This window comes from Podarcis liolepis, assembly GCF_965112155.1.
Source record: "Podarcis liolepis genome assembly, chromosome: 3".
In the NCBI taxonomy this organism is placed as follows: domain Eukaryota; kingdom Metazoa; phylum Chordata; class Lepidosauria; order Squamata; family Lacertidae; genus Podarcis; species Podarcis liolepis.
Window position 1 is genome coordinate 18,629,292 of NC_139557.1, and position 18,084 is coordinate 18,647,375.

The 18,084-nt window shown below is 41.1% G+C and overlaps 1 protein-coding gene and 1 long non-coding RNA gene across 12 annotated transcripts in view; one reads left to right on the forward strand and one right to left on the reverse strand.

Moving 5' to 3' along the window:
• Nucleotides 1-18,084, forward strand: part of MACROD2 (mono-ADP ribosylhydrolase 2) — a 993,596-nt gene that overhangs the window by 962,904 nt on the left and 12,608 nt on the right. For 7 of the 9 annotated variants that reach the window (XM_083495642.1, XM_083495644.1, XM_083495643.1 and 4 more), the window contains 2 exons: nucleotides 10,468-10,554; nucleotides 17,023-17,091. In XM_083495642.1, coding sequence (XP_083351768.1) covers nucleotides 10,468-10,554; nucleotides 17,023-17,084 — 149 coding nt within the window. In that variant the 3' untranslated portion in view covers nucleotides 17,085-17,091. The remainder of the gene's footprint in view (nucleotides 1-10,467; nucleotides 10,555-17,022; nucleotides 17,092-18,084) is intronic. The other 2 variants (XM_083495646.1, XM_083495640.1) reach the window with 1 other exon arrangement.
• LOC310703456 overlaps nucleotides 1-18,084 on the reverse strand; it is an 82,003-nt gene that overhangs the window by 31,082 nt on the left and 32,837 nt on the right. The window contains exon 2 of one of the 3 annotated variants that reach the window (XR_014524144.1): nucleotides 5,578-5,684. The exons of the other annotated variants lie outside the window; for them this stretch is intronic. This is a non-coding gene — a long non-coding RNA (uncharacterized lncRNA). The remainder of the gene's footprint in view (nucleotides 1-5,577; nucleotides 5,685-18,084) is intronic. 3 annotated transcript variants of the gene reach the window in all.

An 18,084-nucleotide genomic window follows, 5' to 3' on the forward strand; every position in this document is an offset into this window, starting at 1 on the left:
CAATTCAGGTGGAAGATGAATGAATATTTATTTGAGAACGAGGAAGTATTGGATATGGCAAAAAAAACTTTGAGAGAGTATTTGGAGATGAATCTGAATAGAGACACCCCAATAGAGATGGTATGGGATGCTGGCAAGGCTGTCCTAAGAGGTTTTCTAATACAACAAAATAGCTATAGAAAGAAGTTAAGGGAGAAAAAGAAGGAAGACATCTTGGCCCTATTGAGGGACTATGAAAGAAAACTTGCCTTAGACCCGACAGATGAAAGGACTAATCAAGCGGTGAGGGTGTTGCAGTCCCAATACTCAGCCATCCTGAATCAAGAGGTAGAACAGAAAATTAAATTTACTAGACAGAAATATTTTGAGTCGGCCAATAAAATGGGGAAGTTACTGGCATGGCAGCTTAGGAAAAGAAAGAAACAAAATGTGATTAATAAACTTATTATAGATGAAAGGGCGATAGAAGACCCAGAAGAAATTGGAAATAGGTTTGTTACTTTCTTTGAAAAGCTGTACGAAAAAGGAGAAGAGAGCAGTGCAGAAATAGAGAATTATCTAGATCAAGAAGAAAAGAAATTTTTTTCGGAAGAGGACTGCTCACAATTGAACAATGTGGTGTCTGTAAAAGAGGTCCGGGATGCTATTAATAAGATGAAAAACGGGAAGTCCCCTGGCCCGGACGGCCTGCCTGCCAAATACTATAAAAATTGATAGATTTGTTAGCTCCGGCTTTAACGGAAGTAATAAATAACACGCTTCAGGAAGGGAGGATACCTAACTCCTGGAAGGAGGCGTATATTACGTTAGTCCCCAAGACTGAAAATGAAAGTGAAAAGACAGATATAAAAAACTACAGGCCAATTTCACTCTTAAATTGTGACTATAAGATCTTTGGAGAGATTATGGCAAGTAGACTCAAAAAATTATTAAATAGATACATACATAGAGACCAAATGGGATTTTTACCGGGCAGACAACTGAGAGACAATGTCCGGCATGTATTAGATATTATGGAATATTTGGAGGCTAGACCAGATGTACCAGCGGCCCTTATTTTTGTCGATGCAGAAAAAGCCTTCGATCGCGTATCTTGGGAATTTTTGTTACAAAAACTTGACAAGGTGGGTATAAGGGGTCCTTACCTGAAGGGTATCAGGGCGATTTATACAGAGCAGCAGGCCAGGTTGATTATTAATAATAATTTGTCCAAATACTTCCCGATTATGAAAGGCACAAGACAGGGCTGTCCCCTGTCACCTTTATTGTTTATTTTAGTGTTAGAAACAGCCGCAAATAAAATAAGAGCGACCCCGAGTATCAAAGGAGTAAGAATTGGAGAGAAAGAATACAAATTAAAAGCCTACACAGATGATCTGGTCTTTTTTTTTGAGAATCCACTTGAAACTACCAGTAGAGCGTTAGAACTCTTAGAAGATTTTGGTAAATTATCTGGATTTAAGTTAAATAGGGGGAAAACTAAAATATTAACGAAAAACCTGACAACACAAGAAAGATCGCAGTTAGAACAACAGGTGGATATTAAAGTAGTAAATAAGGTGAAATATCTGGGAATTTGGTTGTCCCCAAAGAATATTAATTTGGTAGAGGATAACTACAATAAATTGTGGAAGGAAATTAAGAAAGACATGAACACCTGGCGTAGACTGAATCTATCCTGGACCGGGAGGATGGAATCGATTAAGATGTGCATCCTGCCGAGACTGCTATTCCTGTTTCAGAACCTACCAGTTATAAAAGGTACCACCTGTTTTAAAAATTGGCAAAGGGTCTTGACTAAATACATTTGGCAAGAGAAGAAACCCAGGGTGAAATTTAAATACTTGACGGATCCCAGGGAAAGAGGGGGCTTTGGTGTACCAAACTTAAGGCTTTACTATGAGGCGGCATGCCTACTTTGGATAAAGGAATGGGCTACCTTGAATGATACTGAACTGCTAGATCTGGAAGGATTTGATTTAAGATATGGGTGGCATGCCTACCTTTGGCAGGGAAAAGACAAAGTCCATAGAGGATTTCATAATCACATAGTTAGAGGATCACTCATAGAAGTTTGGAACAGGAAGAAAAATGTGATTGAACAAAATACCCCCTGGTGGCTCTCACCCGTGGATATAATTAAAATAAAGAAACTAAATATGACAGGTAAAAGGTGGACGTATGAAGATCTATTAATTAAATCAGAAGAAGGGTGGAAACTAAGACCACAGGATGAACTGAAAGAGAAAATTAAGGACTGGTTTCACCTATATCAAGTTAGCGCAATATGGAAGGAACATAAGAGAATAGGTATGGGAGAAAATAAATCTAGATTTCAAGTGGAAATTTTGGAGAGTAACAACAAATTACTGTCTAAAATGTATAGGCAATTGCTGGAAAGTGAAAATAAGGAAGCGTTGATTAAAGAGGTGATGATTAAATGGAATAAAGATTTAGGATATGAGATAGGATACGACAAATGGCAAACATTATGGAGGAAAGGGATGAAATTTACTGTATGTGCTGATCTACGTGAGAACATGTACAAGATGATGTACCGCTGGTACCTGACTCCGGCAAGATTAGGGAGAATGTATAGAACAGTAGATAACACTTGCTGGAGGTGTAAAGATAAGGTGGGGACTTTCCTTCATGTTTGGTGGACCTGTGAGGAAGTGAAGGGTTTCTGGGGACAAATTTATGAGGAGTTAAAGAAAATCTTGAAATATAATTTTCCCAAGAAGCCCGAAGCGTTCCTCCTAGGGATGATTGGGGAGGAAATAAAAAAGACAGATCAGACTTTCTTCCAGTATGCCGCCACTGCTGCAAGAATACTAATAGCAAAGAATTGGAAATCTCCAATAATACCAACAATGAGAGAGTGGCAGGTGAAAGTGTATCAATACCTGGAATTGGCGAGGCTTACACAATATGTTAGGCGGGACAGTTTTATTAAAAAGACAGATGATTGGTCTAAATTCATAAGCTATCTTGAGATTAATTTGAGAATTAACAACTTAACAGTAGACGAAGGTTAACTCCTACGACATGTAAAGGAAAATGAAAGTAACTGCAGAAGAATAATGTAGAATATTTAATCCAAAGCTGAGGTTAATGGAAGTCAAATGTGTGTAAGGGTATGATTGGAATTTGTTTTTTCTTTTTGTAGAATTTTTCTTTTCTTCTATAACTTTTAGGTATATGTGTTTTTAAAGTGCTGTTGTACTGTATTGCTTTATGGTACAATCTTTTCTCTTTGTATGTGTAAATGTATGTGATCATAATAAATTTAATAAAAAAAGAAAATAAAAAAAAAGAAAAAAAAGAAAGTATTTTTAAAAGTTCAACTTTTCACTAGGATTTTACTTTCTGAACATTTGCTGTATGCAGAGCTAAAAGCAAGAAGTGTAATAATATTTGCAACAGAGTCCAGTCCTTTCATGTAATTTAGAGAAGACTTGCCTGGTTCCTTTGTTACATATCTTTATGTGACAGGCAAAAACATTCCTCTTCTCCCAAGCCTTTGGATAATTAAACAATTTAAACGGTGAAATATACTCAGAGTCGCAAAGTGATTTCATGCTCTTTATTCAGCTCATAGTGGTGAGGAGGAATGAATGAATGTCCCCTCAAAGTATCTGCTTTATATACATTAATTACACAATGGGCTGCACATGACTGGCAAATTCTGGAATTCTACTGTAAGCCAATCAGGTTGTGGATTCACTTATATCTGGAGCATGATTGGGTGGTTCCTGCCAACCAATCATACTGCTGCATTGTTCTAGGACCAATCAGACTGCTGCATTCTGAATCCTATTGTTCTAGGACCAATCAGACTGCTGCAATTTGGATCCTATTGTTCTAGGACCAATCAGACTGCTTCAGTTTGGATCCTATTCAACTCAGTACATAACAAACGGTATGGGGCGTATTGTTTTTGTTTGCTGCTATTTTATGTATTTTTGTATTTTAAACTGCCCTATGATGCTCAGATGAGGGTGATATAGAAATTTAATAAATAATAATCATAACAATAGAGAATTCAGTGGGACCTAGTTAAGTATATATAGGATTACAGCCATAGAAACTTACTTTGGGGCAATTGAAATTTATTATTTGCCCCGTGAACAAAATCTAAGGTGTGTATGCATTGATTTTCAGCACAATCCTAACCATGCATACTCAGAAGTAAGTCCTGTTGAATATAATGGGACTTACTCCCAGGTAAGTGGGTTTAGGACTGCAGATAGCTATTACTGTGCATATGGGTGTTGGTGTTGTTTGTTGGTTATTTGTATGTGTGGGGGATATGGTTAAATGCTTTATTTAAAAAATAGGATGCCCTAGATTCTCAGCAAATCTTTGCAGGATTTATTTTAAAACCTGTCTGGAAGCAATTTTGTGCACTATCCTAGCCGCCTCCTCATACTGCATGGCTGGCTTTGAGTACTGATTTTCTAGAAATATCACCCACCTAGGAAGTTTTATGATAATCAAGGCTGTCAGTAATGCAATTGGAAATGGTAATTGAAAGTGGTATCTTGCAAACTGTATTCCGGTATCTCTCATCTCCTAGCGGGGTGGCCCTGAAATGTGCATCTTGTTTGTGTTCCAAGCAGTAGCAATCAAGATTGAAAAGGGGAGAGAGAGAGAAAGAAAGAAAAATTGAATAAAAATGCTTGTAAAGGCACTTCTTGTTTTGATCAGATTCTGCTGTTTATGTGGAATGGACTCATTTCTCTGTGGCACACAGTTTTATTGCCCAGCAGGAAAAAAGTGCTTTGGGATAATACCTGTTTCACATGCATGTCAGAATAACAAATGCTTCTGTTTTCGCCCTTCTACACACGCACACACACTGGGCAAGGCAGAAGGAGCAAAAGGGAGATGGATATAAATGGAGATCCAGTGTCATGGAAAGCCTGCTGATCTTATGGCCAGTGCTTCCTTTTCTTGCCACCCACAGCAAATGATTTTGCTTTGATTCACTTGCAACTTCTCCGTGTGGCAAGTCCTCACATCACTTCTCATAATGACACTTTGTCATTCACAAAGCAAATATGGCTGTCCTGTTATACAAGCGGTCATTTGGGCCAAATAACAGCATTTCCTTTGTGTGGCTGTTGCTTATGCTGGCAGTAGTACAGAATGAATCACAAGCATACCCTCCAACATTTCTCTGACGAAAATAGGGATGTGCTATCTATTATTATTATTATTATTAATATTTATAATCCCACTCATCTGACTGGGTTGCCCTATCCACTCTGGGTGGCCTCCAACATACAGTGGTACCTCGGGTTAAGTACTTAATTCATTTCGGAGGTCTGTACTTAATCTGAAACTGTTCTTAACCTGAAGCACCACTTTAGCTAATGGGGCCTCCTGCTGCTGCTGCGCAGCCGGAGCACAATTTCTGTTCTCATCTTGAAGCAAAGTTCTTAACCTGAAGCACTATTTCTGGGTTAGCGGAGTCTGTAACCTGAAGCGTATGTAATCTGAAGCGTATGTAACCCGAGGTACCACTGTATATAGAAACATAATAAAACATTAAAAATTGGAAAAAAACCTTACCTATACAGGGCTGCCTTCAGATGTCTTCTAAAGGTTGTATAGTTACTTGACTCTGGGGTCGCATAATTCCATAGCCTCCAACATTTCTCCGATGAAAATAGGGACGTCTTAAGGAAAAAGAGGACATTGTGGGATCAAATCAGAAACCAGGATGGTTTCTGTAAATCTGGAAAATAGGGGCAGCTAAAGGACTGCAAATCTCTCCAGTTTTCCTCCTCCTCCTGGCTTTTCAGAAGGATGGAAAATAGGGGCACTTGGAGGGTCTGCACAAGAAAGAATGCTATACATTTCAGATGCTGAATGCCATTCTGCGTTGGCACCCACCATGTTGTATCATATCCCAACAGCACAATCCTAACCATATCTACTCAATCCTATTGAATTCAATGGGGCTGCTAGGTAAATGGGGTGAAGATTGCAGCCTTAGTTATTCAGAGGTGTTCCTTTCCTTGAACTATTTTCTAGCACAGTGCCAGTGAAATGCTTGGACCAGTTCTTGTACCTAGAGAAGCGGAAGCTTCATGTACACAGATGAGCAGCTTCCACGACACGTATTCAGGAGTGCGCCTGCAGCTATGAACCTTCATAGTCATATTAATACATTTGCTTTGTTTGACCTAATTTAACCTGAAGCATATAATTATTTACATAGAATAATACAAATATTCATAAGGAGAAACATAAGGTGAAATCAACAGACTTCAAAAATAAGCAGGCCTAATAAAATCACCAAAATATGATATTTATTTTTTCTTTAGGAAGATTTATAGACCACTTAGAGAGCCAGTGTGGTGTAGTGGTTAAGAGCGGTAGCCTCGTAATCTGGGTAACCGGGTTCGCGTCTCCGCTCCTCCACATGCAGCTGCTGGGTGACCTTGGGCTAGGCACACTTCTTTGAAGTCTCTCAGCCCCAATCACCTCACAGAGTGTTTGTTGTGCGGGAGGAAGGGAAAGGAGAATGTGAGCCGCTTTGAGACTCCTTCGGGTAGTGATAAAGCGGGATATCAAATCCAAACTCTTCTTCTTCTTCTACTTAATCAAAACACACACAGAATTCCCCTTATATACCACCCTTCTGAAAACCCAGGAGGAGAAGGGAAACTGGAGAGATTTGCAGTCCTTTAGCTGCTCCCCTCAAGAGTCCCCGATGGCAGATGGCATGGAAGAATGAGGGGGGCAGTTGCACAGGGAAGAGGTGGCCTGCAGATGGGGGCATACCTCTGTATGTGCCTTCTTACCCCTCAACCACTGATATTAATGAAATTGTGGGTATGTGTTCCTTTTGGTGTCCCCACATCCTACCTGATTTTTTTCCTGCTTGTAAGCACAAAATAGAACGCGGGTGGCGCTGTGGTCTAAACCACTGAACTTCTTGGGCTTGCCGATCAGAAGGTTGGCAGTTCGAATCCCTGTGACGGGGTGATCTCCCGTTGCTCTGTCCTAGCTCCTGTCAACCTAGCAGTTCGAAAGCACACCAGTGCAAGTAGATAAATAGGTACCGCTCCAGCAGGAAGGTTACTGCCGTTTCCGTGCGCTGCTCTGGTTCGCCAGAAGCTGCTCAGTCATGCTGGCCACATGACCCAGAAAGCTGTCTATGGACAAATGCTGGCTCCCTCGGCCAATAAAGCGAGATGAGCGCCGCAACCCCCGAGTCGTCTGCAACTGGACTTAACTGTCAGGGGTCCTTTACCTTTTTTTTAGCACAAAAAATAGGCAAGATAGGATGCCAACAGAGTGGATGCTGCCCGCTGATTAACACAATAGGTGAACTATGCCAGTCCCTCTCGCCCAGTGGTAGCACTAACAACAACATTTATGTGCCGCACCTCACAACCATTGGCTCGATCCAAGCATCTTGCTGCTACCTGGGTCACAAGTGCATGAAGCAGAAGAAAAGTTCATTTGGTTGAAGAGAAGCCAGTCACGCTGACTAGCTAATGGGCAATCTTGAGGCAATGCTTATGAACTTCACATGAGCCTCTTTAGTCCTGACAACATCAGCACGCCTAGATATCCCTGAACGGGAGCGAAATTGGGGAGCGGAGGCGCTTACCTGTCACATCATGCCAAGTTTGCTTGGTTAACAGGCAGCATCTCAAAGAAAGCTGCCACAGAACAGTGAGGCATCAGCTGTCAGGCAGGGATGTGGTGTGGATATTTATCATATATCCCAAACATACGTACGTTAGATATTTGAGGGAGCCTCAGTAGCAAACATCTGAAACCTGACAGCTCCCCCCCACTGCAAGATGGTTATTTTTATAAAGCACTTCTAAGCATTCTTTTCCCGAGCTTTTAAAAATGTATAAAGAAACTGAGCACTTTCATATTTTTTATTATTTTCGGTCATGGCCAATTAATAGTTTCATACTAATCAAACCACTTCAGTGGTTTTCACATCACCTAGAGAATTTATGTCACAAAGGTAACTAACAAATATACATATATCTTAAAAACCAATGAAAACTCAGTGGGTGATTTTAAATGTGTGCTTGAACTTGACAGATCCTTTAGAAAATATACAGATGATTCAACAATAGAGTGACACAGTTGTATCTGTCAAGTGTGAACGACAGTGATGAGTCAAGCGCTTGGGAAGTTTAGGCCCATTGGTGTCTAACAAACACCAAGGGAAAACCTCCTTTGCTCTGCAGAATTCTCAGGAGAAGTCTTGAAATTTTAACATGCATGCCAAGTTGCCATTCCAGAAGTTCACTGACAGGGAAAGTCTGAACACAAAGATGTTTATATGCAATTTAGCAGGGGGTCAAGAAGAAGAACAATAATAATAAAAAAACAAGATGAAGGAAGGAATATGTTACAAAAATAAAATCACTGCAAGATTTCTTTAAAAATATATTAAAAAATCAGAGAATTTCAGGATTTTGTTGCTGCTGTCTCAAGTTCATTTATTAAGGTAAAGGTACCCCTGCCCGTACGGGCCAGTCTTGACAGACTCTAGGGTTGTGCGCCCATCTCACTTAAGAGGCCGGAAGCCAGCGCTGTCCAGAGTGACTAAGCGGCATCTGGCGAGCCAGCACAGCACACGGAACGCTGTTTACCTTCCTGCTGGTAAGCGGTCCCTATTTATCTACTTGCACCCGGGGGTGCTTTCGAACTGCTAGGTGGGCAGGAGCTGGGACCGAATGAAGGGAGCTCACCCCGCCGCGGGGATTCGAACCACCGACCTTTCAATCGGCAAGCCCTAGGCGCTGAGGCTTTTACCCACAGCGCCACCCACGTCCCCAAGTTTATTTATTAGAAGACTACTAATAATAAGATTAGAGCGACACGGGTGGTGCTGTGGGTTAAGTTTATCTATTAGAAGACTACTACTAATGAGATTAGAGCGACATGGGTGGCGCTGTGGGTTAAACCACAGAGCCTAGGACTTGCCAATCAGAAGGTCGGCGGTTCGAATCCCCGCGACGGGGTGAGCTCCCGTTGCTCGGTCCCAGCTCCTGCCAACCTAGCAGTTCGAAAGCACGTCAAAAGTAGATAAATAGGTACCGCTCCAGCGGGAAGGTAAACGGCGTTTCCGTTTGCTGTTCCGGTTCGCCAGAAACGCCTTAGTCATCCTGGCCACATGACCTGGAGTCTGTACGCTGGCTCCCTCAGCCAATAAAGCGAGATGAGCGCCACAACCCCAGTCGGCCACGACTGGACCTAACGGTCAGGGGTCCCTTTACCTTAATAATGAGATTGCTCTGACTCAAAACCTAATGCCTTAACTCTGAAGGTATGTTGTATGGACCAGGCAGTCCTGGTTTCAAATTCCTATGCAGTCCTAAAGTTCCCTGAGTGACCTTGGGTCAATCATTCCCATGGCTTCACCTACTTCACAGTGTTGTTAGCAAGATAAAATTGAATTGGTGGATGAGAAAACAGTGTGCACTTCACTGAGTTCCTTGGAGCAAAGGGGTTGGGTGTCTTTTTTAATGACAGAATTGTATCATATATTTTGACTCTGTCCCTACCCCAGAGATGCTCTCCATTGTCTCTCAAGACAGGTGGATCCCAACAACCAACAAAAGCTTGCTGCCATGGAGTTGAGTGACCCTGAGCAATTTTTCTGTCCCACCTGTAGAAAAGATAGATGATTTGTGCTTAAGGTGTTACGTTTTGAAATGCTCAGTCCCTGCATCCCCTCTCTCCAAATTCTGCTGATTGCCTAGCAGCCAATTGCTTGATTTCTATAACTCAGCCACAGGGTAGGCATCACAAGCGTTATAGTTGCCACAAAATACAGAAGTGCCATCATGGAAATTAGCTAACAATTGGTCTCTCAGAAATCCTGACTGGTGGAAATCTGAAAGAACAGAGTATAAAACAGAAAAGGGCCTTTTCCCTGTATGTTTCAAATTTAGCATTGTTGGGAGTTTCACTCAGAGCTTCCCAGCCAGCCTCAAGGCGCCAAAAAAATTAAAATCTTGAGTGCCTGCCATCTACATTTTCCGAAATTTAAATTCTAGTCTCTGTATGAGTGCTCAGTGTGCAGGCTCTCTCCAAGAGCATCAGTTTTAACTCTGTCCCTTAGAGGAAAGGTTTAAATATGTGATTAGGGGCCCATCCCATACTATATTTTCTTCAGAAAGGATCAGAGAAGAGAAAGTCAGGCCGCCCATACTGCACCATAGGTTTTAAGTGTCCCACTTAACAAAAGAGCACAATCCTGAAACAGCTTTGAAGTAATTCTTTTTTAAAAAAGCCATGCCTCCCTCGCTATCGCTTTTCAGAGAAACCTTTGCCCTTTCTCTGAATGGCTACCACTATCGTAACATTCATAAAGCTGTGTTATGACTAGAAAATAATGGACACTCCGTCTGTGAATGATACATTAATCAAATACTCTGCACGTTCTCCCCCCCGCCCCCTTTGTCATTTCTAAAGGAGCAGGAGAAGAGAAAGGGAAACATACTGCCGAGCCGGTGCAACCCGAAGGTCCGTGTGATACAGAAAACATTTCAAGTAATGACAGTAAGTTTCCAAATAGCTTTGCTGTTGCCAGATAAATGGCACATTCAGACGAGTGAAGGCTGCATTACAGTTCACCCTTTGATGCGCAGGGAGAATATGATATCATCAAGTCTTCAAAGGTAGCCTACTAAAAGCCTGGGTTGTGCAACGGCTTGGCAGCACTAATTGCTAGCCACAAGGAATGCTGCACTGCCATCAGTTACGCAACTGTAATTTCAATGGGACTTAATGCATGACCAATCAAGCCTAGGATTGTAGCTCTGACATGCCCATGCCAAGAACTCCATTGCACAGCCGTAGAGGAAAATATGCACGAGCAGACAAAAGCATTTCGTGTTTTTGTTCTCTCTTCCCTCCCAGCTCCAAGGTCTCCTGGTGTGCTTTGAAAATAAGTCAGCCACTATTAGAGGATAAGGATTAAAATTAGCTGTGTTTGAATTTAGAGAATGTCATCATTCCTTTCTGTCAACCATATCTCTAAACAGAGTCTCTCTCTTCTCTCTCTCTCACTCACACACATACATTTCAGTTAGCTCATTCCAAACACCTTTGGGCCGTTTAGTCAGTTTGAGGTTCTGTCTTACAGAGATATGTGCATTATAAATGCTTGTTGTAAACACAGGTGGATTGTCCTTTTGCTGCATGTCATAGGTAGTTTCCAAGCTCTTAAAATATATATTGGAATAAAAGACACCCAGCAGTCTATTCTTGGCTATTATCCCAGTTGAAGAATATTTCTCCTCAGGCCCTAACCGCACACACGCATTTTCCGTGGTGCTGCAGATATCCAAAGATCCAAAGCATGGCAACTCAACATGTTGAACCACGTAATCGTCTTACCCAGTTTCTTTTGGCTTAGACATAACTAAGTTTTCATTTAATTTGAGTAGTTGCATTTTGAGCATGATACATTACAAAAAATACATTGGGGGGGGGGGTTGTATTTCAAGCTGCTCCTGAGCATGAATGGTGACTTACATGATTACTATTGTGCTTTATTTCATTTGGTGTACGCAAACATATTTTACGGGACGCGGGTGGCACTGTGGGTTAAACCACAGAGCCTAGGACCCCTGATCATTAGGTCCAGTCGTGACCGACTGCAGCGCTCATCTCGCTTTATTGGCCGAGGAAGCCAGCGTACAGCTTCCGGGTCATGTGGCCAGCATGACTAAGCCGCTTCTCGCGAACCAGAGCAGCGCACGGAAATGCCGTTTACCTTCCCGCCGGAGTGGTACCTATTTATCTACTTTTGACGTGCTTTCAAACTGCTAGGTTGGCAGGAGCAGGGACCGAGCAACGGGAGCTCACCCCGTGGCGGGGATTCGAACCGCCGACCTTCTGATCAGCAAGCCCTAGGCTCTATGGTTTAACTCACAGCGCCATCCATGTCCCATTTCTATTTAAGGAACAGCAACTACTTCTAAAATATGCATTCATACTGTCCCCTCTTTTTTCGGCAATGCATTTCCCCCCCTTTACATGATGCTCAAGTGGCCATCTGAATTCGTCTGCCCACTCTGTCCCTGCTTCCATTTTTGTAGAACAGTGGCAGGCAGAAAAGGCAAGATGAATCGGCAGCTCTGCAAAGGGGCCTTAAAGAGAGCCTCAAAGTATTATTAACCCATTAATTATAATACTTTTTATACGGGAGAAGTTCTTTTCTTGTATTGAAAATATTCCATGTAGTTGAGATTGGCTGTCTATGGAAAGCTAAGAGATTTCATGAAAGATTACTGCAGTAGCCCTCTTTGTAATAACACCGCAGAAACAAAAATGCATGTTTCACTTTTGAGTGTGTCTGAGGAGACATTTGTTCCCCTCCGAGGTTGCATCTCCCATGTATTCTAACTTATGCCACAGATTTAGGGTTGGGAGAGCACACCTTCCCCCTTTAAATCTGTAGAACAAATAAAAAATGAACGAATAGGTTCAATCCAAATCGCATATATCATTAAGGGAAATTTAATAGAACAGTGACATCAAGCATCGGGCCAGCAGCTGCAGCAAGGTTTCGATGTGAGCATTGCCTTGATTTGAGTTTGGTGGAACATCTGGCAGGAGGAAAAGTTGGCCCTATTCTGGACTTTGAGGACCATGTTGATGCAGCACTTATTTTTCTACATATCTATAGAGTGTGCAGAATTATTTAAGCCTTGAACAAAGTCTGTGCACCACTGGTAAAAGGTTTAGTATTGCAGCCACACACAACCTGACAAGTTTGAAAGCTGAATACAGATGAACAATTCACAAGCAATTCAACAGACTCTTTGCAGGTGTATTGATATAACAAGAGTGACTCAGAAGCAGACATGCTTCATAGCATATGACCAGCATATTTACATTTTTTTTGTCTTCTTTATTTTTAAACTTTCATTCAGGTGTGCATTTCTTTCAGGTAATTTCAAAACATTCACACAAGAGCTTTCCAGGGAAACTCCCAGTATCAGCAATGGATGTACCAAAACAGCTTCTCCCAGAGCATTAGTACAGGACTTTTATAGGGACAAGTTATTAAAGCTTATGAAAGGTCTCATTCAATCCTGCAGGAACAAATCAGAAGAAAGGCTGTGAAAGTATATTCAGAAGTACTAAAATCTCAGAGACCATATGTTTCTCTTATGCGTTTTACAGTCCATTTACAGTCTTTGATTCTTTCTAATGGCAAATAACTGTATTATAATAACTGCATTTGTTGCTTTTGCAAAACTGCAACAATAGGCATTATGGGGAGGGAGCTGAGGTTTAGGACATTCTATATAAAAGAAGCCTGAACTATAGAAAGGTTAGAGCTCAGGTTCCTTTTTAATTTCGATCCCTTTCTGTTTGCTTGGCATATGAGTAGAAACTGCCCACAATACCAAAGCAGATAACTGACTGGTGTGACTGCAGAATCAGATTTCAGCCGTGTTGTGTTAGTTCAGGTTTGTTTTGGTCTGTGTCTCTCATTGAAGGGGATTTATCCCCATTCCCAGCTATTGAAAATAAGACAGGACCAAACATAAGTATTGTTGATGGAAATGACTAATGTCTTCCTAGACTGCCTTAATAGAAACTTTCTCTTGCCCATGAGTTCCCTGTCCGGCTAATGATTCACATCTCCAGTTCCCATTGGAAAAGAGATTTGAGTCACCTTTCTGTATGAAAGGCGTATGAAATTTCATTTGAAGGCCAAACCCAGTTTATATCCTTGCCTGAATATGTATGGCATTCAACTTCTTTATTTATTTATTTTTATTTGGACCAGTTGTATACCGCTTGTAGTTAAACAAAACTCTAAAGCGGTTTACAACATAGGTTAAAACAACTTAAATACACAGCAAATACCAAAACAAAAAGGAGAGAATTTCCACGTTCTAGAAAACTAAACAAAATAAAGTATCCTTGTCAGTATCAAAATAAACATTGCCAAATAAAAATCAGCTGCAAAAAGTGCAAGGAAAATCCATAGTAAAGGACTAAATTCAAGCAAAATAATTAAAAATGAAAATGAGCTAAAAAGTATAAATTTCACCTTTTCAAAAAACAAAACCTGATTTGCAATGAAGCAAAATAAAAAAAACTCATTCTTCCCCACCATCGTACATCAACCAATCAACCCATTAAATGAATAAATCCAATTAAATGCCCAGCTCCCTATTCTCTATTTTTTCTGGTCACTGTCAATAATGTGGACAGGCAACACCATTTAAAGCTGCTGCCGCCGTGCCTGGGAACTTCAAGACCGGATTATTGCAATGCACTCTGCGTGGGGCTGGCCTTGAAAGGAAACTTGCAACTGGTCCAAATGTCACATTGCTGACTGGGGTTCCATTTAGAAACCCAGTTCCAAATTGAAAGAGTTGCATGGCCGAATTCAAACACATCAGTGTTTTAAAAGCCCCAAATGGCTTAGGCTGCAATTGTTTGAAAGATTGCCTATTTCCGTTCACACCCTCTCCACTTTTAAGATCAGCAGTGTGAGCCCTCTTAGCAGTTCCACCACCCTCAGGAGCTCTGGTGCGGTGGGAAGACTGGGAGACGGTATTCTCTTTGGCAGCTCCTAAGTTGTGAAACTCCCTCTCCACCGAGGTGCATCTAGCACCTCCATTCTGTAGTTTCTCCTGTATGTTAAAGATACACCTCTTTCCCTGGCCCATGAATGATATATACCGTAGTTTACTGTGTATAAGCCTATATTTTTTCCTAAATTTTTGAAGTTTAAAATAAAGGGTTGTCTTATACACAGATAGTGCCTAGTTGTTGTTGTTTAGTTGTTTAGTCGTATCCGACTCTTCGTGACCCCATGAACCATAGCACGCCAGGCACTCCTGTCTTCCACTGCCTCCCGCAGTTTGGTCAAACTCATGCTGGTAGCTTCGAGAACACTGTCCAACCATCTCGTTCTCTGTCGTCCCCTTCTCCTTGTGCCCTCCATCTTTCCCAACATCAGGGTCTTTTCCAGGGAGTCTTCTCTTCTCATGAGGTGGCCAAAGTCTTGGAGCCTCAGCTTCAGGATTGGTCCTTCCAGTGAGCACTCAGGGCTGATTTCCTTCAGAATGGAGAGGTTTGATCTTTTTGCAGTTCATGGGACTGTTTCCTTCAGCACCATAATTCAAAAGAATCAATTCTTCAGCAATCAGCCTTCTTTATGCTCCAGCTCTCACTTCCACACATCACTACTGGGAAAACCATAGCTTTAGCTATACGGACCTTTGTCGTCAAGGTGATGTCTCTGCTTTTTAAGATGTTGTCTAGGTTTGTCATTGCTTTTCTCCCAAGAAGCAGGCGTCTTTTAATTTCATGACTGCTGTCACCACCTGCAGTGATCATGGAGCCCAAGAAAGTAAAATCTCTCACTGCCTCCATTTCTTCCCCTTCTATTTGCCAGGAGGTGATGGGCCCAATGGCCGTGATCTTCGTTTTTTTGATATTGAGCTTCAGACCATATTTTGCGTTCTCCTCTTTCACCCTCATTAAAAGGTTATTTAATTCCTTCTCACTTTCTGCCATCAAGGTTGTGTCATCTGCATATCTGAGGTTGTTATTTCTTCCGGCAATCTTAATTCTGGCATGGGATTCATCCAGCCCAGCCTTTCGCATGATGAATTCTGCATATAAGTTAAATAAGCAGGGAGACAATATACAGCCTTGCTGTACTCCTTTCCCAATTTTGAACCAATCAGTTATTCTATATCCAATTCTAACTGTAGCTTCTTGTCCCATATAGAGATTTCTCAGGAGACAGATGAGGTGATCAGGCACTCCCATTTCTTTAAGAACTTGCCATAGTTTGCTGTGGTCGACACAGTCAAAGGCTTTTGCATAGTCAATGAAACAGAAGTAGAATTTTTCTGGAACTCTCTAGCTTTCTCCATAATCCAGCGCATGTTTGCAATTTGGTCTCTGGTTCCTCTGCCCCTTTGAAATCCAGCTTGCACTTCTGGGAGTTCTCGGTCCACATACTTCTTAAGCCTGCCTTGTAGAATTTTAAGCATAACCTTACTAGCGTGTGAAATGAGTGCAATTGTGCAGTAGTTGGAGCATTCTTTGGCACTGCCCTTCTTTGGGATTGGGATGTAGACTGATCTTCTCCAATCCTCTGGCCACTGCTGAGTTTAATAAAACTTGCTGGCATATTGAGTGTAGCACCTTAACAGCATCAACTTTTAAAATTTTTAATAGTTCAGCTGGATAGTGCATAGTACATTTTCTTAATTTTGAGTCCCAAAAATTCTGTCTTATAAACAGAAAAATGCGGTATATAGGAGCCACCCTATTCTTGTGACTGTAATTTGTTTTTAAAATTCTATTTTAATTGTATTAAAATTGCTGTAACCCATTGTGAGATATTGATGGAGTTAGGAAAAATAATAACAACAGCATGTCTTGGGTGCCTGTGCAAATTATTCTGCATAGAGTAGCAGCTCAGAGAATCATCCCTGTGTAGGCCTCTGTGGCCTCTGTCTCAGAGCATTTCTTCAGTAGTCAGACGATGAAGGAGCTCATGAAGAATAAAGGAAATAAAGTGAGAAGCATACTTGCTGCCTGGACCTGCATCATATAGCATTTGACTGTAGTGCTTGATAAATACTGTTTTGCCTATCAGGTCCTGCTGTGATGCAGCTATTGGATTTTCCCAATCTTGTGAGATTGGAAACGAAAACATTGCAACATCTGAATATTCTTCATGTAAAATTGCACCAAATAACATTAGTGGTAATATCAAAGGTGGTATTTCAAATTGGGGGTTGGAGGGTGCCAGATTCACAGCAATTATAGCAACATTCCTATTTAAAGAAAGTGAATTGGGCTTTGAGGTGTGGAACTTCTCATAGAAGTGCTAGCAGTTCAGATGAATTTGTATTACATATTGATGTTTGGAAATGTACTTATGCAATGGATTGCTCTGAAAATAAGGATATAGTTCAGTTACTAGTGCTATTAAAAATGTGCCGAAGTATAATCTTACTACTATTTAATTTGTAGTTGAAATGAATAGTCAGGCTGAAGACATAGATGAACCTACAGAATCCCAGGCAGACAATTAATTTGTAGGTAAGTCAATTCACTTTTCTTTTCTGTCGTCATTTTTTCTTTTCATTAGCTGGCTCATGCATGATTCATGTATAGTCTTTCTGCAAGTTTTGGGCCTGTAGAAGCCAAGAAAAACAAAAGAAAAATCACACTTACATTCCAGAATTCTAAAATTCAGGAGATTGTATATGTGCCAATCACACATTCAGTCCCAGCTGTCAAGGGCTGAAGATATGTATGGGAAACAGAACTCCATTATATGAGAATCTGAGTAAATAACTGGTGTGAACCAAACTTTACAGCTGCAACCATTTTCATGTTTGCAGAGAATTGAAGAAAAAAAAAGAAGAGCTGCCACCATTTCAGACACAGCTGCTAGTTGTTTCAGAGTCATGCCAGATTCACCTTCCATTTATCTATGTGATGAAGGAAAATAATGCTTTTTCTGAATTGGCCATGACATCACTTCACATGCAAAAGGAGTGGGGAGAGAAAGATTCTGCTACAGCAGATATGCCACTACTGTGTCTGATCTTTATAATATCCTACCCATGAAAATGAGTGATCATCTCTCTCTATATTACTGTATATACAGAAATGTAAAGGGAAAGGGGCTAAAGTGGTCTATGATTAACCATGAAATCCTACACATGTCCTCTCAGAAGACATTCAGTTTAATAGGACGTATTTCGAGTTAAGTGTGTCTAGAATTACAGCAATGTGCCCTACATACAATTTTTTTAAAAAAATATTAAAAATGGAAACTAGTTGCCAAATAAATTCGGTAACAGCATTCTGGATGACATCCCAAGAGAGGATGTATTCTGTGATCACCAAGGTGGGACCCATGGGCACAGATGTGCCCAGGTAGACATTTGCCCACAGGATTTCTTCCACCTGCTTCTTGCTCAGTTTATTCTTGAAAGAAGCATTCTATTGTTGCCAACAGAATAGGTTGTGTTGTGTGTTGTGCCTGTGTCTGTTTCCTCGGTTGACATGCCCACCGGCCCCAAA